This window comes from Cnephaeus nilssonii (assembly GCF_951640355.1).
Source record: "Cnephaeus nilssonii genome assembly, chromosome: 21".
Taxonomy (NCBI): Eukaryota; Metazoa; Chordata; class Mammalia; order Chiroptera; family Vespertilionidae; genus Cnephaeus; species Cnephaeus nilssonii.
In genome coordinates, this window is record NC_137092.1 from 34,461,145 (window position 1) to 34,485,223 (window position 24,079).

Below are 24,079 nucleotides of genomic sequence, written 5' to 3' on the forward strand. Positions count from 1 at the left end.
AGCCCAGCACGCACAGCATCTTTGTCTGAGCCTGTCTTAATCAGCTTCCTCCTCCATCTGCATGGAGTCTTTGTGGAAAGCCTGGGATTTCTGAGCTTTCAAGAGGGACTGCCACGCCCCACTTGCATATACACATGTCGGCAGCTCCAAACATAACACATTATGGGAATGCAATGCCATCTTCTCTCATAGTTAAAATACTATTGCTATGCTGCATTTTCTGATGTGACCTCTCTCAACCCTTGAATGCCCAGTGAGAGACTAGGTTTCCCTGGACAATTCATCAAATCTTCAAAACAACCCTAGGAGCTATTAATGTCATTATCCCCATTTTATGAATGAGGGCACTGAGATTTGGAGAGATTAAATAAATTGCTTAAGGTCAAACAGTTTAGTGAGTGGTAGAGCCAGTATCCAAACATACGTAGTTTGACAATACAGTATGTGCACTTAACCATTATGGTAACATGCTCCCATTATGGTACCAAGCAGGAAAAGGAGAACACTGCACAGTATCAATTCTTTGTATACATGTGAATATATGCAGCAAATTAAGGGTGTTTAGAGCACTTCAGCACATATTCTCTCATTCAACTCTCACAATAACTCTGTACAGCATGGTAGGGAAGGCATCATTACCATATTTTCTTACAGACTAGAGGCCCAGTGCACAAATTTATGCACCAGTGGGGTCCCCCTCAGCCTGGCCTGTCGGATTGGGCCGAAACTGGCTCTCCGACATCCCCAAAGGGGTCCCAGACTGTGAGAGGGTGCAGGCCAGGCCAAGGGACCCCAATGGTGCACGATCGGGGCTGGGGAGGGACGAGGGAGGTTGGCCAGCCAGGGAGGGACCAGGGGAGGGCTCCAGGGCATGTCCGGTCTGTCTCCTCAGTCCCAATAGGCTGGACCCCAGCAGCAAGCTAACCTACCGGTCAGAGTGTCTGCCCCCTGGTGGTCAGTGTATGTCATAGCGACTGGTCGACCAGTCAACTGTCTGTCTCCTGGTGGTCAGTGCACGTCATAGCAAGCGGCTTTATCATATCATTAGCATATTACACTTTGATTGGTTGAATGGCCAATCAGATGATCGAACACTTAAGCATATTATGCTTTTATTGTATAGGATGAAAGGATGATCTTGGGTAAGAGTGTGTCAAATAAATTGCTGATTGCTGCAAGGCAGTCAGTGGAACTGTCAGGCCTGGATCACAGGCCTTTGGCCTCTTAACTCAGCTGCTCATGGGATCTTCCTTTGCCTTGGTGTCTACTGCTGCAACAGCTCATCTGCCAGTCTGGGGCCATCTACACATGTCTAAACTCAGAAGCCACATGGCAGTGTTTTCCTGGTGCTATGTGAGATATCTGAGGGGCTAAGTGAATAAAACATTTTAAATTAGCCGAAACCGGTTTGGCTCAGTGGATAGAGCGTCGGCCTGCGGACTCAAGGGTCCCAGGTTCGATTCCGGTCAAGGGCATGTACCTTAGTTGCGGGCACATCCCCAGTAGGGGGTGTGCAAGAGGCAGCTGATCTATGTTTCTCTCTCATCGATGTTTCTAACTCTCTATCCCTCTCTCTTCCTCTCTGTACAAAATCAATAAAATATATTAAAAAAAAACATTTTAAATTATAATAGTTCTGTCTTTCTTTTAATGTACTACGCAAAAAGTATAAATGCACATTAAGGCTTGGATTTTATGTCTATTACCACATAGGATGAAGGCAGAAAGAAAAGGTGAAAAAATGTGAGCTATGTTTATTCTGTATGTTTCTGATCAGTGTGAATTTTTAACCAAGAGGGTATTTCTTTTCTCTCTCCCTCTCTTTCTGTCATGTAAAAACGAAGAAAAAAGCCTGGGCCCAGCTGCCATGGCTCACTGGTTGAGCGTCAACCTATGAACCAGGAGGTAATGGTTTGATTCCTGGTCAGGACACATGCCTGGGTTGTGGGCTTGATCCCCAGTAGAGGGCGTGAAGGAGGCAGCTGATCAATGATTCTCATCATTGATGTTTCCCTCTCTCCCTCTTCCTTCCTCTCAGAAATCAATAAAAATATATTTTAAAAAATTTTGGAAAAAGAAAAAAGCCTGCTCTCTGTGGGAGGCCCTCCTTGGCCCTCCCATGTTCACCCAGAGGCTCCTGTGGGAACCTCTGCGAATCTCTAAGACTGCACTTCTCACACCGCCCTGTCCTGGAGGGTTTATTCCTCCTGTGTCTTTCTCTCTAGACTGCCTCCTCCCTATGGTCAGAGACCATGACATTCATTATTCTTGGCATCTCTGATACATAGTACTGTGCCCAGGAGATCGTAGACACTCAATAAATGCTTGAGGTATGAGTAAGTAAATGGAACAGGCTCACTGTCCTCTGGATAGAACCTTCCACAGCAGTCATGAATGAAGCCTGCAAGTGTGCCCTACTCTCTCAATTAAGTCTAGTAAATCCTACATCAAATCATTTCTGTTGTTTTACAGGGGACCTGGCTTCCTCTGTTCCTTTGTGCTTTTGCATGAAAACATCTGCGTGAAAATACGCTTCCTTGTCACCTTCCTCTTTCCATCTGCTCCAGCTGCCAGCTCACCTGCTGTCAGTCTTCCCTGGGTGATATCTAACCCCCGAACAATGCCTAATTGTGAGATTTGGAAGCTACGTCAGGGCCCAGAGGTGAAAAAGCTGCAGGGAAACACCCTCTGCTAACATCTGAATCCTCACATCCTCTTTGGAAGGTTATCCCAGGAGACTCAAAGGTTTCCTAATGAGGGAAAATTTACCAGGAAACTGTAACTCTTAAAAAAGACCAGACTGCTCAGCCACAATTCTGAAAGGCGATGGATGCAAATTCCTTCCTCTCGCTCAGGTTTTTACTTGTGATTCCGGAAATCTTTTTTCTTTTTCTTTTTCATTTATGTTCACAGTTCACTAGTTAATTCTGGCTGTCACTTGGTGAACTGTTAAAATAAATAAAAATCTGATAAGAGGTATGATGGATTCCTTTTTTGGGTTCTATTAAATCCTGAAGGACTGAAACTGTGTCTAGGTGTGACCTGCATCCCTAAGACTGGGAACAACGGTTGGACGTTTTCCATCTCGGTAAGCCAGATATGAAGATAAAAGCATCCTAGAGTTCACAGGTATGTTATTTATCACTTCTCTGTCCTGCCCATAGCCAGCACTCATCTGTATGAGAGAGAAGCTGGAGGAATAACCTGGCTTTTACTGGTAGAATTGAGTTAAAAGCTTCAGTCGCTGCTGATCAGACACACGTGAGAAAGGAACCGAGACAGCTAAAGGCAAGGGAGGAATAGGTGGCTTTTCAATGCTTTCTGCAGACCAGGGCCAGGAAAATAACTAATTTATGTGGAATCTCAAAATCCCTTCCTTGGACAATACAGTCACTTTCCTTATTTAAAGCATGTTCCAAATATTAGGTAATTAATTTTTTTTTCCTGCCAATCCCTATGCCCTGCTCCCCTCAACAAACATCAACAATATTAGTAAAGGGATGATCTGGTGTTTTTCTCAATGGAGGAGAGAAAAGAGGGAAGTTTTCTATTCTAACTCACCAAATTCCTGAACACAGTCTAACCAGTGCCAACCCTCCCCCTAGTTTTACACTCAATGTGATCAAAACTGAGAATTTATTCAAAAAGTATCGAGGCAATAAGTCTATTGGGTGGTTTTGTTTTTTTGCCACTGTAAACCTTCCATTTTGTTTTTATGATCTGAACTTATTTCTTTTAACTTCCTTTTTAAAAATATATATTTGTATTGATTTCAGAGAGGAAGGGAAAGAGACAGAAACATCCATGATGAGAGAGAATCATTGACTGGCTGCCTCCTGCATGCCCCCTACTGGGGATGAAGCCAGAAACACAGGCATGTGCCCTGACCAGGAATCGAAACAGGACTTCCTTGTTCATAGTTCGATGCTCAACCACTGAGCCACACTGGCTAGGCTTAATAAATTTCTAATTGGTTATCAACGGTCAGCAATGAGTTTTATTTATTGAAAAGTATTAGTATTCTTTTTCTTTCTGAACCCTCCCTCTCTAACATTTTGATTGCAGTAAAATGGAAAAGCCTGAGTTGGAATATTCTAGTCCTACCTTTTACTAAGTCTTTTAACCTTGAGCAAGTCACTTAATCCCCAGAGTCTTAGTTTCCCTATCTGAAAACTGGAGATAATAATATCTTTTCACAGGTTGTTGAAGACGAACCTGTGAAGATGTATGACTATGATTATTAGCACAGAGTCCTGACATTAGCAGGTATACAAAAGCGTTCCTTATACTTGAATCACCTGCTCATTAACCTAAAAACAGTCATGTCCTCCACTTCTTTGCTTTGTGCTAATACATAAAAAAGAGATTTCTAGTCTTAAAAAAAAAAAAAGTAAGAGGCACAAGAATGCTTTGCAAATTTAATTTTAAATACCCCTGCCCTTTAAATATGCTTACCATGGAGGTATGAAACTCATGGGCCTTATGGCTTTCTGCCTTAATCTACATGGAGCCAAGACCATAAGTACCCACTGCTACAAGGAGCGGGGTAGGTGGGAGGAGTGAGCCATGTCCACCAGCCCCATGTGCAGAGATACACAGATGTCACTACAGTGGCTGCTTCCCCACCATCAGGCACACTCACATTTTCCCTCCTCCCTGTGAATTTTTAAAGCAGGAAACAGCTGTCAGACTGTATAAATAAAATAGCAAGTCTTGACATGGGAGCACATCTCCCCCTTTAGTTGACAGGGCAGGGGCGGTCGTTCATTTGTACCTGCTTAGCACACATTACTGAATGCCTGCAGGAGAATCTATAATAATAAAAGCATAATATGCTAATTAGACCGGAGGTCCTTCCGGACGAAGCCTGGGCTGTGAGGGAAGCCCGGGTCCCTGGTGCCAGAGGGAAGCTGGTGCTGGCAGCCGGCGGAAGGAAGGCCTACTCTTGCATGAATTTTGTGCATCGGGCCTCTAGTACCAAGATATAAAAAGATCTCGGACCACCAGGTCCACGTCTAGACCTAGAGCGCTGCCATGGCCAAGGCACCAACTCCTCTCCTATTACCTTGTCCAAATCAGTCCCCAAGAATTCAGGTAGTCTAGTTTTGTTTATTTTATCAGCTATAATCCTTAACCCCTTCCCACTGCCACCTCCACACAGGAAGTACTTAGAATAAATGCCAGCCTTACAGGCTTTGACAGTCTTTGGCTAACCAGTGAACATTACTGTCTATGAGCAGGGAATTGGTTAAATATGCGATGTTACATCCACCCATACAATGGAATTCTGCACATCCATTAAAAAAGGAGGCAGGTCTGGGCCCTGGCTGGGTAACTCAGTTGATTAGAGCGTTGTCCCACTATGCCAAGGTTGTGGGCTCAATCCCTGGTTAGGGCATATACAATGAATGAATGTATAAATAAGTGGAATGACAAGTCTCTCTCCCTCCCTCCCCCACTTCCTCCATTCCCCCACCCCCTTCTAAAATCAGTATAATTAATTAATTTAAAAAGGAGGCAGGTCTTTTTGGACTAATATAAAAATAAAGCCCGAAGTAAATTAAGTAAAAAAAAAAAAAAAAAAAAGGGAGTAAAGAACAGTATAAGTAGCATACTTCTTATATTTCTATTTATTCTATTTTATTACATTTCTAAAGTAATTCTATTGTACTGAAGGATATGTCAGTGGTAGTCTATGCATAAGGTCTCTCTGGAAGGACACAGAATAAACTGCTTTTAATCACTTGGCAGAAGGGAAGGTATGGGGGGGGTCAGGGGAGGGTAGAAGCCTGAGTTTTTTCTGTATGCTATTTTGAAATCTTTAAAAAAATCTATTTTTTAACAATCACAGTGAAAAAAGGCAATGGGGAAAAAAGTGGACATCGCTGGACTGTGTGTTATAGAAGACAAGCGACACAAAGCCAAAGAGAGCAGGGCACGTCTCCTCACTTAGGGAAAGAAGAGGAGGGAGCTGCTGAGCTGTCTCTAAGCCTCTCCTTCACAGCAGCTTCTTCAGCAGGTGGACAGAAAAAGCCTGGGCCCAAAACCAGGCAACAGGAACAGGAGTTCTCATTTACGTTCCTGTTGAGGTTTCTTAGACAAGCTACCCATCCTCTCTGGGTTTATTTTTTAATTCTTTCAACGAGAAGGTTTGTTTAGATGGTATTTAAAAATCACTTCAATCTTTAAAATTCCATGCTAATTTTTCTGGGACTCTAACAAATGCTTCAAATTTCCAATTGAAGTCATCTGAACAGATCAATCTGATGAAAGCTTTCCTAGCAGCTCTCTGGGTTCCTGGGCACACTACCGAGGGGGCCAAGCCACAACAAGGAACCTCTTCTCAACTTTCCAAAGGAAGAGAGCTTATAGGATGCGCTATTCTGCTGTTTGTGAAGGGCACGGGGAAAAACGTGGCAATGTTTGTGGAGGCAACAAACTAAAAAAGCCCACGAGCAGTTGTGTAGGTTTTGTATTGTTTGGCAAGCACAGGCAGCCATCCTGTTTAACATGCATATCCCCTTTTCATGAATGTCCATTTCACCACTCCCCAAAAACATGCTTTTATCATGAAATGAATTAACTGACACATTCTAAGCACCAGTCACAAAAGTAATGAACTCTCTTGTAAATCTGTTATTAGACAAGTTCGGACAAAAAAACGTTCCTGTTAGCCAAGGAAATTTGCACACAATTTTGATGAGTAGCACTATGGCCACAAAAGACAGGAAATGGGTTAGAGAACATCAATGCAGACAGAGGTGAAAGAGCGGGCAGGATTTGAGAGGTCACCCGTTTGAAGATGGTCATTCCTGTTCCTACTGAAAGTCAATTTTGAATAAAAATGTTACAGATTCATTTAAAGCCAAAAAGGAAATCTGACAGTCTTAAATACAGATTTTTAAGTCCAAAATTTCTTATTTAATAATTAAAAAAGGGAAATCCTCTTTAGTGTAATATGATTGGGTCAGTTAAGTACTATTATATCTAAACAGTCCAGACAGACCCACCAAACAATCCTATTATTAAGAGCCTCTGGAGTGTTCAACGACCTCCTGAGATAACGAAGCTTGGGGCGGCAACACAGTCCTCATTATAGTCAAGAAGTTCTCTTAATAGCTAATCCAGGTTTTTGCATGTTTTTATGCTTTTGCACATGCTGCTTTCCTCTTGATTCACCGCCTAGTTCACGCATCCTTCAAGATCAAGCACAAAAATCGCTTTGTATGTGATGTTTCCCCAACTCCATTCTTCCTGGTCACCACTCTTGCATGTGTGCAGTGTGCATGTATGCATTTTTAAATTTATTTATACTTACATACTTCTTTAATTACAAAAATCAATCTGTCATACCTGTTTAGAAATATATAAAGTGAAAATGAAAGCTAACCTTTCATATACCTAATCCCACCATCCCCTTCTTCATGTATACCCTCAGCATTCTCAATAAATGATGAATGAATAATTTAATAATGATTGATAACTAAATAAGGATGGTGATAATAAATTTTCAGCGCTTACTGAGCACTAACTACAAACCAGGCAGTGTGCTAAATACTTTACAAAAATTAATGAATGAGCCAAAATGTCAATCCATTATTTCTATGTATAGATTTGAGTATTTCACTCAAAAGTGTTATAATTAGGTGACTTAGAAAAAATGTTAATAATTTTGGTAAAAAAAAGTAGATTACAAAACAATATGCACAGCACTATCCCATTTTTTATAATAAAATTATAAATGCATGCTTAGATATGTGTATGCATATATCCTAACACTAGTATCTCTAGGTATTGGGATTATGAATGATTTTTATTTTCTTCATTTTGCTTCTAAATTTTATAAAAGCATCTGTTGCTTTGTATAACAAGAAAGAAGTTATTTTAAAAGAATAATTCTCCCTTAAATCACTCCCTTTCAACAGTCTTCTTTAGGACAAAACAAACAAACAAAAACACCTAAGAATTCTGAGCTTGACTAAGTAAAAAAACAAATTTCATTTTTAAAAAGATAGCAAATCACTAGTGTTCTTAATGATGAAAAAGCAGTGTTCAAGGAAGAATTTAAAAAATTGTTCTAATTGTAGGAAAAAGTCAATTTACTGCATATAGACTGTTTCTTATCTGAAAAAAAGTTCATTTCTCTCATTCAGAATCAGTATGCATATTTATTGGCTATATTTCATTTCACACCTGCAAGCTTAATTTCTCCTTTCTTGGTCATCAGATTAGGAAATAAATTTTAGTACAGGCAATAAATCCTACTTGGCAAACTCAGAATAACTTAATTATTGAAAAGCAACACCAAAGACCAGCCAGCAACTTTCCAAAGGGCTGTTAACACTATTTTAAAAAAGTTGGGTTCACCTGTTTAAAAAGATATTAGGAGATACATACATAACAAAAAATACGATATTTTGGAATTCTCTGCAAAACAACAATGCTGCCTATCCTCTGAATTTTAGCAATAATTATGAAAAAAAATTTCCCATCAACAAAAAATATAAAAGAAGGTCATCACACCACCTAGAAGAGGCTACAGACTTTAAAACCAAGATGTGTCAGCCAGAATATTTGAATGTAGTTCCCAAGAACCAAGAGATGTAGGCCCCCTTTCATGACCCCCTATGACTGAAAAATAAACTTTCAAACAAAAGCCTGTGGTGGGGGAAAAAATCTTGGTAGTGTATCTGGGTGCATCCTTTCTCTTGAGGGTCCCTGTTAGACACATACAACAAGTGTAGGGATGTTCTCTGAATATGCCCAGATCTAAATCTAGGATATTCAAAGACTGCCTTTCAGACACTTGACAAAGAGTACAAATCCCAAATCTCCTGTGTGTGCATCTTTAAAAGCCAGCACGCTCCCTCACCGTGAAGTAGAACTGCTCTGTCTCTTGCTGGTTGGCTCTCCTCTTGGCAATGCTGGGCTTGCTCATGAAGGTTTCTGAGACTGTGGACTTGACGGACTCCATAGAGTTGCTGTACTGGAAGCAGTCAGACACGTCAAAATCCTCAACAGTCACAATGTCCTGGATGGTCTGCAGAGTGGCCTCCATTGTCTTTTTGACCTGCCACAACAAGGGCCAACAATGCATGAGGGGAAGGTGATGGGGAAGCTTGGAGAAGTGAAAAGGAGTGGGCTGAGGAAGGAGGGAGGATGCTGTCAGAGGGTGCAACTCTGCCTCCTCCCATGGGACAGTGCTGAAGTGAGTGATAAACACCACATGGACCCTGGTATCAAGGGCTACACTCTCCAGTGAGGACCTAAACCATCCCCTCCCCCACACCCCCACTCCTGTCTTTATGCTACATACTTGACCCAGCTTCCAGCTCTTTTATTTAATGTTTACTTTTAAAATTTAATATTAGTTCTTGGCTATAATAGAAGTGCTAAGGGAGAGAGAGAATAAAATTTCAAACATACCCCATCATATAAAGAGCTAGTTAAAATGTGTGATGGGCATGGTCCTGCAATGCCTCAGGTTCTATTTCATGACCTTCAACAAATTAACAAACTTGTTTCCCCATTTTCAAACTAAGTGACCCATGCCCAGTCCCTCCTAATCTTCCTGGGAAAAGTAAGACTTACTAAGATGCCAGGTAAGAAGTTATGTGAGCTCAAAAGAACCCTGATAATCATTCATACTTGTCCTTTTGAATTGGTTGTTGAAAGTGGGCCCAGGAGAAAGTCACCCTTTTCTAAAAGGACAGAGATGTTTGAAGCATCAAAGTCAAAAAGCCTCTGTTTGTTTGCAAATGCTGGAAAAAGCCAGGCAGGAGGGGGTGGTTTCAGAGACACAATACTGTTCACTCAGCTGCCAAGTGCCATTTTGATTAAATGTGTAGAGGGGGAAAGAAAGCATTTTGCAAAAGCTCAAAATAGAGCACAACCTTTGGCAATGCGAGAGCAACTTCCTGGAGTTCAAGGGCAGGATGTAGCAGAGGGGAAAATCCAAGCCTACATTTGGCTAGGAAATGTTTGCAGCAGCCCGGACATTCCCTGCGTGCTCCTTCCACTGCTCCCAGATAGGCAGCAACAAGTTCAACAGGGAACCTCAAAAGGTGGCTCTGATCTCTTAAGCAGGAAACTTACCTCTTCGTTCTCAATCTTCAGGGTGGATAAGCGAGACTGCAGTTGTTGGCATCTCTGTACCAGCTCACTCTGGACAGGCTGCTGGGCACAGAGCTGGGAAGCCTGCCAGAAGCAAGTGATACCAGGTCAGAAGGAGGACACTGTACTTTCGGCGGTTCTGGAGTCCCATTCCTGCTAATAAAACTACACATATTCAAGCTGTAAGGCTCACAGTTTCTATGTTAAACCAAAACCCAAAGCCAAAGTGTGTGGATCTCTTCCAGGACCAAAAAGAACAAAAGGAGAATGAGGAGTGGGACCCATTTGGGAGGACCAGGCCTCTCTTTGAGCCCATCTTTAGGTTGGTGCTTGGCAGAGGCCGATCTACACAGGGTCTGTGGCTCCATGGAAGCCAGAGTTAGGCCACAGAAGATGGCCTTGGGCAGCCCCAGCTGCAGACACACAATGCTTTGGCACAGGGAGGATTTCCTGCTAGAGGTCCAAGTGGCCACCTCTCTGGCTCCTCCTTCACCCCCCTTTGTACACCAGAGTGAAAGCAGGAGAGAAGTGGGTCAGGAGGCTAACTTGCCGCTGTTGGCAGTCAGCATGTGTTTATAAATCTGTGCCAGGCATGAGAGCTCTGACTCAATTAGAGAAAGTGTAAAGCCAGGAACAAGTCCACAAGCAATGGTAGAGGGCCCCAGAGGGCATGAAATCTGGTGGAAGCTGGCATTTTCAGAGACCTCAGGTCTTCACCATAAGTGTGGGAGAGAAGTCCACCCTTCCCCCGAGGATCATCGCCAGCAAGCGATGTGTGAAGGAACGGTCAAGCCAATGTCTCCTGATGATGGCATGGTCATGGCATGAGTGTGAGGTCACCCACAGTCCTCAGGATGACAGATTAGGAACAGGCTGGCAGATTGGGAGGAATGAGCCACATGGAGGCAGCTCCTGTCACCTTGCCACCATGTGTCCCTTAGCCCCTCATCTAGAGACACATCTGGATAGAACTGCCCTTTCTTCCCTAGCAATGAGTGGGCACATCCACATGTCCACAGACCATTCTCTTGCTTGAAAAGACAAAACCTCTCTTCAAATGAAGTGGGCTGGGACTTGACCTTTTCCTTCATTGGCTTTTAAACTCCCAACTAACTTGACCTCTTCCCCTAGCTGAGGGGCTGGCTGAGCCAGCTCTCAGATCTGAAGAGAGCTGACTTCACTCTGGCTCTCGTATAAGCAGACACAATGAAGAAAGCTCGGTGGCCAGCTTTCTGGCCAAGTTAGCGCCAAGAGTAAAACTCTCTGGCTGCCTGATGTCACCGGTCAGGCATCCAGAGCCCCACCAACCCCCGGGGGCACCAAGAGTAGAGCCAAGCACCTCCTCCTCATACATCTGAGAGTGCTTGGCATCAATTCATGAGCGGAGTGCCCCAGAATACCAGTCAATGTGGGGCCTTGGCCAATTTCAGAGCTTCCGGTCAAAATGCCACCCGAACTTTGGCCCTAGTTCAGAGACTTCCAGGCAGCTCCCTCTTGTTGCCTCTATAGTCTACAGACAACCCACACTGATGAGGATAGACTGGCTGTAGGGACCAAGAAAGATCCGCCCTCTCCTCTTTCTATTTTCCACCCACTTAAAGGCTAGACTGGAATTCGGAACCTTTTCAAGATCTAGCACTCGCCCTGGCCCTGCCTGACTCAGCCACTGACCAGCTACATCACATAAAGGAAAGGCCTAGGCAGAAGAGTAAATTTTTAAAGTAACCCAGACCTAGTAGGGAGGAGTCAAGGAGAGAAAACCACCTCCACGGCTGTTCCTTTAAGAAGCAGCAGGGCTGCTGATGCATGCTTTGGCAGTGGTCCTCTACCGGGGTGCAAGGTAATGCATTCCAGCTGTGCTCTGGAGTATGGAAAGGAGGCTCTGGCCTGGCTAGGGGGCCCGAGCACCCAGCATTTGGATTCCCCCTTTATGGAGACAAGCTGTTTGGCTCAGAAGAACCAGTCAACCCTAGAAAATGTATCGCACCACTCAGCTAGTCCCCAAGTTCCACTGATTCTTGGGAAGCAGTCTCAGTGGCAGCTGGAGAAGGGGCTTGGAAGGCAAGAAGCGAGGGCAGGTGAGGAATGGGGCTTCCTGGGGTTTGGTGACACTCCTTCCCCTGCTCTAATTGCACATGCTGCCATCTCACTTCCCCATCTGTTCAGACGCTGACATTTCTCAAGCCACAGCAATGGAAACAGACTGTAAATGATTTGGTTTTCCCAAAAAAGGAGAGAAAAGAAATCATCTCCACATTCGTGTCTTTAAGAATGAAATGTCCACTCTCTATAGTGGCCTATTGATGACAGCAGATCCTCTGGTTACACTGCAGCAGCTGTCATTATGGAGCAGGGCTTACTACACAGGTCTGGATGCTAATTCTAACAGAAGCGCCAATCCCTTGCTGAGAGGACACTGTGGTTTCTTGGTCACCTAGCACCCACCTCTGTCTGGTAACTTTGGCCTGACTGCCCTCCAGGGAAACTCCCACTCCACAACTCATGCCATGTATTTTGGATGGAGGCTCTCCTCAATAAGGGGATGGAGCATGTGACCTGGGCATAAGCCAATCAGCTGAATGCAAATACCTAGTCACACTGAGTGACTCAGAGATAGGCAAGTCACCCAATCAGAACCAAGAAGACACATGAGACTGTGGGAGCTTCTAGGAGGCAAGCAGATACCCTTTCCACTGGATTTCAACCTAGAAAAAGATAAGGCGGGAGTAGTCATCTTGCCCCCACAAGATAAGAGCCTGAGAATAGGACCGACACAGGACATGGAGCAGACAGAGAAAAGCCGGGTCCTCATAAAATTCCCACTCCTCAATCTAGCCATGCCTGATGGTTCCATCCTGAGCTTTTATTATGTAAGCCTATCCATCTTCCTTTTCATTTGAGCAGATTAAATGGTGGCTCCTACCCACAGGGATAATAAGGTTTACTCATTTGTGTGCACAACACCAGAACTGGAACCGAAAGATTCACAGTAATGGAAGCCTAGAAGCTTCTCTTCCCTCTCACTTTCATTTACTTAAGCCCTTCTTGTTTCAGTCACTGAAGGTGAAAAGTCCAGAACAGGGCCCCAGCTTCAGCCTCCCCTGCCTGGGCAACTAGCACAGGCTTCCTGGATGACATCGCAGCTTCTGTCCTCTCTGTAGGTACCCATGCTTTTTTGTCCAATACCCAAGTAAAACGACATCTTTTATTGCAATCTTCTAACCCTAGGAGAATAAGATCCTTCAGAACTCTGCCAAATGACAAAAGAGCACATTATTCCTCTCTTAGCCTTCCCTCCCCACAAAGCCATTGGTATCTGGCCCATCTCAGCTCTCACTTCTTCCAACCTCACCACTTGGACTCCCCTCTCCCTCTTCCTTTCACCATTACCAAACTGGTAGCAGTTTTTAGAACACACCTGCTGCTTTCCACTCCTTTGCTCCTTCTCATCCCTTTGGGTGCCCAACCCTATGCATATTTCTAATTCTCTCTCAACTCCTGTAAGCTCCTGAGGGCTCTAATCCCCAATGTCTACGGTCAAGCTTAGTGGACAGTAGGCACTCAGTAGTTGTTTGCTGAATGAATGGAGTGTGCCTCACTCACCTGACGGGAAGGCCAGGCCTTACTCTCCCCAGAATAATGTGGCCTTAGTGTCGTGAATCTAGAGTCAAGAAAGTGAGGGGAGGAGAGCCTCACCATGTCCCCCATGTGGGGCTGGAACTCAAACTTCATAGGTGGGCAGAAGACATTGTTGTACATCTCCATGAGGCGCTGCTTGTCACTGGTGGCATCCAGGTTTTCTACGGCATTCTCGATGGCATCCAGACCCTCGTGCTTCGACTGCTCCAGGTTCAACTCAGCCGAGAGGAAGGTGCGCAGCGCCCGGTTCAGGCTAGCGTGGTAGCCTAAGTCACAACACTGCTGTGGAGAGGAGAGCACATGAGCAGACCCTGGGCAGCCCCAGGGCTTGGCAGAAAGGGAGGGTGGACTCCAGAGCAGAGGTGACCATGTCAATGAAATGACTGCAGCAGGAAGAAGGTTGACATTCTGACTTCCAAGACCTGGGCGAGATTTCTTAGTTCCTGACTTCCATTTCAATGGTAAAATCTACTTTAGAGGACTCTGAGGTGCTCAGAAGAAAGAGGAGTCATTCGGACAAAATAAAATTATCAAATCATGCACTTGTACAGTGCTATTCAGTAAACATGAGAAGAGTTAAGAGTTAAAGGGAATCCTCTCCTATTTTCAGATTTCTCTGGGGATACCATTATAACAAAATTCAATAACAAAAATATAGCCTGCCACTCCCTGAGGGTTACTGTGGTTAAGTCAGTACATACCAACCAAGCCAGGCCGTTTCCACACTCAGAGTCCAGAAGTCAGAAGTGTTGCAAGAACAGTTAATTACACAAACTCAGAACTTGAGGTGGGAGAAGGACTGGGGGCCTGACTCTGTCGGTGATCACCCCCATCAACTCCCAACATTCCAGAATAGGCCTTAAGCTGCAGACAAAGATTTCAGCACTAATGCTCCTGCCCTATAGAAATAGCATTTATCAGGCCAAAAGTTTCTAAATATAAGTCTTAGTGGGAAAATTCATGTTAAAATAATCGGATTTTCTAAAGCAAAATAAAAAAGGCATGACTGAGACAACAGTATTAAAGAAGTACTGGATAGTAAGCCAGTAACCTTGGAAAAGCCACTCCCATCCCCAAACCTGTTTCCTCAACTGTAAAATGAACAGTTTGCCAGGTCAGTGGTTTTCAAGCTGTAGACCAGAGCTCTATGGTTCTGTGCCAGAACCTTCTCAGGCTGCCCTTGAGAAGCAGTAAAAGGGCAGCCCAACTAGTAGGAGTTGGAACCTCCTATCCCTGCTTCAACCAAACCAACTCTGCTCTTTTTTCTATTGAATAAATTGGCAATCTTTGTAAGGTTTGGTTTGAAGAAAGAACTCTCCTGCTAGAGAAAAAGTCTGAAAATACTTGACAAAATACAATCCCTAAGGCCCTCTTCAGCAACAGCATTCTGTAACTCCATGACATTCTTCCCCATCCCTCCCAAGGGACCCAGAGATCCCAGTTGCTTGATCGTCCATTATCCCCCCTATTGCGTAAGCAGCTTTGAGGTCCAAAACCCAAGAAGACACGTCAGAGGAGAACCATGAACAGAGTAAGACCATCTGCCTGACTGTCATTGCACTCCATAAGCAGGCATCAAATCAACTCGTTCCCAGCCTTGCCCCTTCATCCCCTTCATCACTGTCACACTGGGAGCAGCCACTACTGGGGAAGAAAAAGCATGTGATCTGCCTCCTCTTCCCAGCATCTGACAAGAAGCTCAGCGACAGAGTGCCTGTCAGGCTGAGCTCTGGGTCCAGTGCCAACAGGCTCTGGCAGGTGCCTGGCTGCAGTGGAAGAACAGCAGTTACAGCTCAACTAGAGACGGAAAGACATTAAATTCAGTGGAGAGGGAAGAACAAATGGAAGCCAGACAAAAGCGGCTGATTGGGAGGCTGCACGTGCAGGAGCCCTTCCTCCTCTGGGAGACCTGCTGCTCTAGCCAGGCTGCCCTTCCGCCTGCAAGCCCTCCTTAGGTCTGTAAGTCTAATGAACAGAAGTGGCACTACCCACAGGGCTGAGCAAGTGTGTGGGCTGGGGGTGAGGGTGGGGGTGAAGGTTTTTAGTGCAGAAGAGAATGTAGGGGGAGGCAGGGTGCCCTTCATAAACCTTTACACGGTTTTACTAACCTCCTTTTCTCTCCATTCTCACCACCTCTATCCTAATTCATACACTTATCATTTTTCACCAGAGCTACCTGCTTCCCTCTCCTGCTGAAGAGCCTAGAATAGCTCTATTTTACCCCCTAAATTCAAGACCACCTTCCTCAGTTGGAAATTTTTTAAATGCCTCTATTTACTAAGTGGAGTTAAATAACTTGAGTAAGATCAATAGCCAAAACAAGTTGTAATCTCTTTAGTCTGACCATCTAACATCATCCCCCTCTAGCTTTTTCTTCAAACCCCTCTGCTCTAATCCAATGACACACTCTCTGTTTAGGGTAACATATTGGAAAAAACCATAGACCTCAATTCAGCTGTATGACTATGAGCAAGCTACTTAACCTCTCTAAACCTCAATCAGGGAAAACAGCAGTCTCATAGGTTGTTGTGAGGCCAATAACAGGCAATACTTACATATACATACATACATACATGTGTGTGTGTGTGTGTGCGTGTGCGTGTGTGTATAACACTATGCAGACATTTAAACATCAGTTGTCAATATCCCCAAATTCACTACGTCTAGCTTCAGCTCCTAGCATTTTCTCTTCTTGAAATGTTTCCCACTCCTCTCACCCATTGCAATTGGACCCAACCTTCAAGATCCAAATGAAATTCCCAGCCTCTGGGAAGCCAGACAGCCCTGCAACCCTGGCATGTACTGACCTTGGCCTCCACTCAAACCCACACTCATCAGCAGCCCTCATGTGACACAGAATACACTTCCTCACTCTGTGACTTGCCATTTCGTATCACCCCCACCAGAAGGTAAGCTTCAAAGAGGGCATGGCCAGTGTCTTACTTCATTTTTAAATCCCTCACCATTAGGCCTTGCTCCTGGTAGGCATTTAATCAACATCAGTGGATTGACTGAAGCCAAGATTCCAAGCTCTCAGAAAACAACCCAGTTAGGCTGCATACGAATGTAAGTCAAGTGGTGATGGAGCCACTGAAGCCTTTTGTGTTGTTCACCCTGCATGGCCCGTGGAGGGCAGGGTGCTGGCTTGGGATGGTCCACTGCCTCTATTATATAAGCGTTCTATAGCTTCTGGGTGCCACTGAGTCGGGGGTCTGACTCACAACATACCCTTTGGCTCCTCTAACCTTCCGCTAACCAGGGAGATGCAAAATAGGTTTTCCAGAGCCTTGCTATCCACAAGTCTGCAAGGGAACAGCTGAAAATAGAGGCATTATTAGCAAAGAAGCAATTTCTGGCAAGGTGAGGTAATGAGATTTGAATACAGAGTGAGGCAAAAGTAGGTTTACAATTCTGAGTACACGAAACACAGTTCATATATTCTTTTCCAGACGAACAACTGAAAATCTACCTTTGCCCCACCCTGTATTTCAGGAGTACTAGGGGAATCCCAGTGAGTCGAGGCAGACATCATTTTGCTCACAGTGGGGACAAAACATGCTTTTCATGGCTTCTGATGGGTTTTGTACCAAGCTGGGCTCCCTTGGCCATTTCTGGTTTATATAAATGTTTGATGAAACTTTCCCAGGGGAAATCAATTTTTTATAAGAATTTAATGATAGCCCATCCAGATGTGTGATGACATGAGTTGACAGCTCATTAACCCTTTACCAGTTGAAACCCTTACCCTGAGACTCTAGAGAAGGCCTAGGAAAAAAAAGTGGGTATAATAACACATACTTCAAGCTCACCCAGAAGAGAAAAATAACTGCCCTTCATAAACTTTCCTGTCCAGAAAGCTGGGTTCCCTCATGTCTGACTTGGGTGCACACGATGTCACAGATTCTCCACCGATGAACGTAGCATGCGCAACACCCCAGCTATGCAAGAGAACAATGCCCTGTTCTTCATTCATCCATCTGCTCCTGGGGCGACAGAGCCACAGGAGTACGGGGGAGGAATATCACATTCCAAAGAGCCTATAGTTCTTAGACTCCATCAAGTCAGCTCAGAATAAATGTCCTTTTGGCCTGAAGTCGGGTTTTCCTGGTGTGTGTCAGATGCCTCACATGGATGGCTACTGTCTGAGTTTAAATTTTATACTATACTAGAGGCCCAGTGCACAAAATTCGTGCACGGAAGGGGGTTGTCCCCCAGCCCAACCTGTACCCTCTTCAATCTGGGACCCCTCCAGGGATGTCCGACTGCCCGTTTAAACGGGCAGTCGGACATCCCTCTCACAATCCAGGACTGCTGGCTCCCAACTGCTTGCCTGCCTGCCTTCCTGATTGCCCCTAACCGCTTCTGCCTGCCAGCCTGATCACCCCCTAACCACTCCGCTGCCAGCCTGTTTGCCCCCAACTTCCCTCCTCTGCCGGCCTGGTCACCCCTAACTGCCCTCTCCTGCAGGGTTGATCACCTCCAGCTGCCCTCCCTTGCAAGCCTGGTCCCTCTCAACTGCCCTCCCTTGCAGGCTGGGTGCCTCCCAACTGCCCTCTCCTGCTGGCCATCTTGTGGTGGCCATATTGTGTCCACATGGGGGCAGGATCTTGAACCACATGGGGGCAGCTATATTGTGTGTTGCAGTGATGATCCATCTGCATATTACTCTTTTATTAGATAGGATAGAGGCCTGGTACAGGGGTGGGGGCCAGCTGGTTTGCCCTGAAGGGTGTACCTGATCAGGGTGGGGTTCCCTTGGGGCGTGGGGCGGCCTGAGTGAGGGGCCTGTGGTGGTTTGCAGGCCGGCCACACCCCCTGGCAACCCAAGCGGAGGCCCTGGTATCTGGAATTTATTCTCCTTCTACAATTGAAACTTTGTAGCCTGGAGCGGAGCCAAGCCTGGGGCTCCCTCCACCGCTGGCAGCCATTTCTGTTGGGGTTATAATTGAAACTTTGTAGCCTTAAGCAGGTGAGCCCGGCCAGGGTGTGCGGAAAGCTTTGCTTCCCCTGTTGCCAGGGACAACCCTGGCCTGCTCTCTCAAGCTCCATTCTGCCGCCATTTCTGTTTGAATTTGTTTACCTTCTATAATTGAAACTTTGTAGCTTGAGTGGAGGCTTAGGCCTGGCAAGGGCAGGCGAAAAGCTTGGCTTCCTCTGTTACCTAGGAAACCTTGCTCTCTGTGGCTGTAGCCATCTTGGGTTAATTTGCATACTCGCTCTGATTGGATGGTGGGCGTGGCTTGTGGGTGTGTCGGAGGTATGGTCAATTTGCATATTTGTCTATTATTAGGTAGGATTATAAAAAGAAGGCAAAGGCTAGTCTTTGTGCCAGTGTACTGACATCAACAAGAAGAACTTTTCTCATCCTTACTGTCTGCAGCACACACTGAGTTTCAACCCACTAAGAAGGAGGCATCACACAGAGGGCACAGACTGGAATAAGACACATCCCATGTCTTAAAGCAAGTTCTGGATATTGCCAAGATCAGAATGCCATCGGACCCAGGCTCACCACTCACTCCTGCTGGTTCACTGCCAAAGCATCCTTTTGGCCATTTTTATTGCAAAGAGCGGCGAGAAAAAGGAAGTACTGACACATGCAATAATGTAGATGGTGCTCAAAAACCTCATGCTGGGCAAAAGAAGCCAGCTATAAAAAAAGCATCCACTCTATAACCCCATTTTGTGAAGTTCTAAAATAGGTCAAACTAATTTATGGTGAAAAAACTCAGAACAGTGGTGGCCTTGGGGAGGGGGAATTGACTGGGAAAAGAAAAGAGGAACTTTCTAAGGTGATGGAAATATTTTATATCTTGATAGAGATGTGGGTTACAGGAGTATATGAATTTATCTTGAAACTATAACACTTAAGTTCAGTTATTGTATGTACATTATATCTCAAAACATTATTAAAAGGCACAAAAAGAAAAAAATCTTGGCTAGGAAATCATCATCTTCTTTCTCCTTCTATTCCTTTCTTCCTTCAATGAATAAACTATGCACTCAGCTAAGTATTAAGCTCTGTATGTATGTACTAAGTATGTGTGTATTAAGGTAAAGAGAAGACCTGGCTCCTGCCCTCACGAGCTTAGAGAGGAGACTAAGAGATCTTCCTCTGTTCTTAGCGCAGCGACTCTCAAACTTTTTTTGATCTCTAGCTCACAGTGAGAAATATATCTTTTTTTATTTTTATTATTTTTTAAAAAATATATTTTATTGATTTTTTTACAGAGAGGAAGGGAGAGTGATAGAGAGTTAGAAACATCAATGGGAGAGAAACATCGATCAGCTGCCTCCTGCACACCTCCTACAGGGGATGTGCCCGCAACCAAGGTACATGCCCTTGACCGGAATCGAACCTGGGACCTTTCAGTCCACAGGCCGACGCTCTATCCACTGAGCCAAACTGGTTAGGGCGAGAAATATATCTTTTTTAAAAAAATGTATATTTTATTGATTTTTTACAGAGAGGAAGGGAGAGGGAGAGAGAGTTAGAAACATTGATGAGAGAGAAACATCGATCAGCTGCCTCCTGCACACCCCCTCCTGGGGATGTGCCCGCAACCAAGGTACACGCCCTTGACCGGAATCGAACTTGGGACCCTTGAGTCCGAAGGCCGATGCTCTACCCACTGAGCCAAAGCGGTCAGGGGGAGAGAAATACATCTTATGTCATCTCACACGCACACATTCATGGGTGTGCAAGCATGTACACTTATCTAACATAACAGTTTCACCAAATAAAACATAACTTTACTACTGCGACATACCTTGATATTTTCTTTCTTATTCTATTCCAGTCTGGTTTAATCATTAAAAAAATAAATAAGTCAACTCATGAAAGTGACTGTATGACTCCCTAAATGGATGGTGACCTAAGGTCTGAAAAATACTGTCCTGGGGCCCTGTGCTTCCCTCTAGTGCGGCAGTGAGCCCAGTGCGTAGACAGTCTGTTTCTATGTCTATGACTACCTCTAGCAAAAACTATTTTATTCCCTTTTGTATGCCTACTGCTGAGCACACAGCCCCATCTCAAATAAATATTTACCAAACATTTATAAAGCAGAAAAATGTTATCGGCCTTTCTTAAAGAGTAATTAATCTGCCCCACCTCAAGAAAAAAACAAAACTAAACCAACATCAAACAAAATAAAACAAGAGCAACTGTAGTACCTGTGTGGCCTGGAATGCTAGCACCCTGGACTAGCTCACAGTAACCCAGACCCATGCCCTCGCTGAGTACTAAGGAGGCTGGCAGGCTTCTTTCCCATGGTGCTTCTTGAGGCATTCTGTGAAGACAGGCTCTTAATATATATATTTAATGAGGAGTCTAAGGTACAAAATAGCTGGATAGAGCATGTTAAAACACCTACTAACATTTCATGGAGGGTCCATGGATTGCCAAGATTGTGACTGACAAAGCTGCCCTGGGGGTAAAAGAAAAGGACAGAATAGGAGAAGAGGTGTGGTGGACTGGCAGTCTGACCGGCCAAGTGTGAGATAAGTAGCAGACAGTGAGCATAAGAAAGAAGTGATTCTTGTCCTCACGCTGAGAACAGGCCTCTCTCCCAGTGAGGAGCTGTTCCCCTGAGGAGGAGAAAGGATCCTGTTTAGGGCTCTGACCTCCACTGAAGGACAGTGTTCAGATTGGCATCAACAAGCAGGGAGAACAAAGAGGCACCTGAACATCGACCAGAGCTCCACTTACCCAGGAGGACAAAGGCACCCAGGGCATTAAGGGGCTGAAACTTACTGAGTCAAAAATCCCTGGTTCAAGAAACAGGGATCCGTGTTTTAGAAAAGTTCCCCAAGCAACTCTGACGTGACACCAGGTTTAAGTACCAACGACCTACTCTAATTCTTCAGTTTGCCAGAGTGGGGTGGGGAGCGGAGAGGGAGAGAAAGCATAGTTCCAAAATAGCCCCATAGAATCCAGCAAGTTAGGCAAATCTTAGACCAGAACCCCAGGTGATATTGTGAATGTGGCAGGTTTATTTGTGGAGAAACCAAGGCAGACAGGCAGGCAAGTATGAGAGGTCTGGCCAGAGGCTTGCAAGCCCAGCTGCTGCCCGCTGCCAGCAAGAGGCAAACCTCAGGCCTCAGAAAGGAGACTGGCTAGGATCTGCCTGAAGCCCTGGAGACTGGGCTGCTGATGCTAAGTCAGCTGGGTCCAGGCCCCGCCCTCTAATGACTGGAGGGAGAGGTGAGAAACGGTGTACAGTACACTTAAGCAGCTTCCGTCAGGACTGGTTCAGGAATTGGGTCAGATTGGAGTCTGCAGGTGGAAGGAATTGCAAGGCTCAACCACTACAAGGTTTGAGGGAAAGCAGCAGGAGAGCAAGGTTGACCCATAAGGCCAAAGTCAAAAAACTTGACCCTGGTGCCTGCCCCATGCAAAACACATGTGCCTCCTATCCAGCTTCTCTCAACGTCTTGGTGCCACATACCAAGAAGTACGAGCCAGGTGTCAGGGGCATCTGAATACCTTCCTAACGAGGACCCAAATTCGCAGCGAACCTTTGGTAGGTAAACCTCTCAACCCCTACATTCCTTATCTACAAAATGAAGATAGGTTGGTGCATGGGCGGTTCAGTGCTAGAATTCTCGCCTGCCAAACTGAAGATAGTAAAACTGATTCAAAAGGGTGATATGACAATCAAATGAGATAAGACTGAGAAACATTAAGTTATAAACGTAAGGTACAGCATTCTAATGCTTTTGCTCTTGCCACTCACTTCTACATGCAAGTAGCTGATTTAAGGGAGACAGAAGTGCATAGTGGTTAAGAGCATGGGTTAGTAATCAGACCTAGGTACACATTTTGCCTCTGCCACTTGTTAGCCAAGTCTGGGTGAGTCATCCGAACTCTGTGGATTTAACCTGTAACAACGGAGATAATAATGTCTTGCTCCAAGGATGCTGATGAGAACTGAAGGGGAGGTAGTGTAAAGTGCTTCACCTGGTACCTGGTGCATGGCAAGCCCCGGATGGATCATGGCTACTTTCTTTATGATTGTTCTCAAAATCCCTGAGCTGCCTGAGCAATAGAACCGGGGACGCCTGACCAGATCTCCGAAACCAGGAAAGAGGCACCCTGGAGCCCCAGCTTTCAGCACTTACATCAATAAGGTCAGACAGGTCGTGGATGTAGTACTTGAAGACAGACGCATTGGTTGCCTCCAAAGCCAGTAAGTACTCATTCCGGGCTTTAATGGCCTTCAGCTTATTCTCCGTGTACTTGGCTTGGCGCTGAAAAGGGAACGAAAGTTCAATTTTACTTTTTTTAAAAAGAGGAGTCTGTTCTCTAAAAGATGAAAGTACAGTACATTCGAGAACCACAATTGTGCTGCTACTCCCTACGCGCATCTTCCTTAAATTGGGTTCTAATTCTGTTTAATGAGATTCAAGGGCACAATGTAGATCAATCCAGGAAAGGTTAATGAGGCTCCCTACTTTAGATGCGTGTCCCACTTTGATTCTATCTGCAAATACCATTCTCCATCCTTGCATGGCTACCTTGAAGGAGGTGTCACTACATCTACCTCTGAGCAGCTGACACCTGAAGCCAAACCCTTGGTCTACGGTCCCCTTCCAGGCTTGGGAAAGGTGACTGCGTGTCTTGTTTATCTGCTACAGGTGAAAAAACAGGAGCCCACATGCCCAGGTCCTCACAGATCCCAGATTCCTTCTGGGCAGACATCAAGGACAAACTTTGGGTCATTAGGCACCAAAAGAACCTGGAGCTTCCTTGTCTGCTCTGTGCCTACTGGGAGATTCAGATTAGTCCCGACTTCCAGAATGTGCCTCCCCAGCCCCTAGCACTGCCGGAGCACACGCACCTTCTCTTTCATCTTCTCAATCTTCTTCACTGAGCTCCTCCGGACGTGCTTCTCCTCAATGCGGATGTTGGACGAGGAGTCAGGGGAGCGTGGGGTCTGCCGGTCCTCCTGCTTTACCGATTTGCCAATCTGCTTTTCCTCCTGCTTCTCTGCCTCCTTTAGCTTGCTCTGAGCACTGATGCTGTCGGCATTGTACATGTGATATGTCTTCATGACCTGCAAGACACCCCCCAGACCCCACACCAGTGGTCAAACCAATAGGGTCAATTCTCTGCCTTACAGACTAACAGGCCTAGCTGGACCTCTCATGAAGCAATGTCTTCATGGCCTGAAGGGAAAAATTCTTAGGTGTTTGGAGTGGATTTTAATATTATATATTAAAGGCCACTCTAAAGCACAGGAAAGCAGGATTTGAACTGAGCCAACATGCCTTATTATTAAAATGACTTCTTGTCTTCCACCATGTATTATTTATTTGTGTTTATTGT

At 45.1% G+C, this 24,079-nt stretch overlaps 1 protein-coding gene across 7 annotated transcripts in view; it reads right to left on the bottom strand.

Moving 5' to 3' along the window:
• The window catches only part of SRGAP2 (SLIT-ROBO Rho GTPase activating protein 2), a 250,759-nt gene that overhangs the window by 39,822 nt on the left and 186,858 nt on the right, over positions 1 to 24,079 (bottom strand). For 5 of the 7 annotated variants that reach the window (XM_079760401.1, XM_079760400.1, XM_079760398.1 and 2 more), the window contains exons 6-10: positions 23,592 to 23,807; positions 22,873 to 23,001; positions 13,810 to 14,034; positions 10,096 to 10,197; positions 8,873 to 9,070 (exon numbers count right to left, since the gene is read on the bottom strand). In XM_079760401.1, coding sequence (XP_079616527.1) covers positions 8,873 to 9,070; positions 10,096 to 10,197; positions 13,810 to 14,034; positions 22,873 to 23,001; positions 23,592 to 23,807 — 870 coding nt within the window. The remainder of the gene's footprint in view (positions 1 to 8,872; positions 9,071 to 10,095; positions 10,198 to 13,809; positions 14,035 to 22,872; positions 23,002 to 23,591; positions 23,808 to 24,079) is intronic. The other 2 variants (XM_079760402.1, XM_079760399.1) reach the window with 1 other exon arrangement.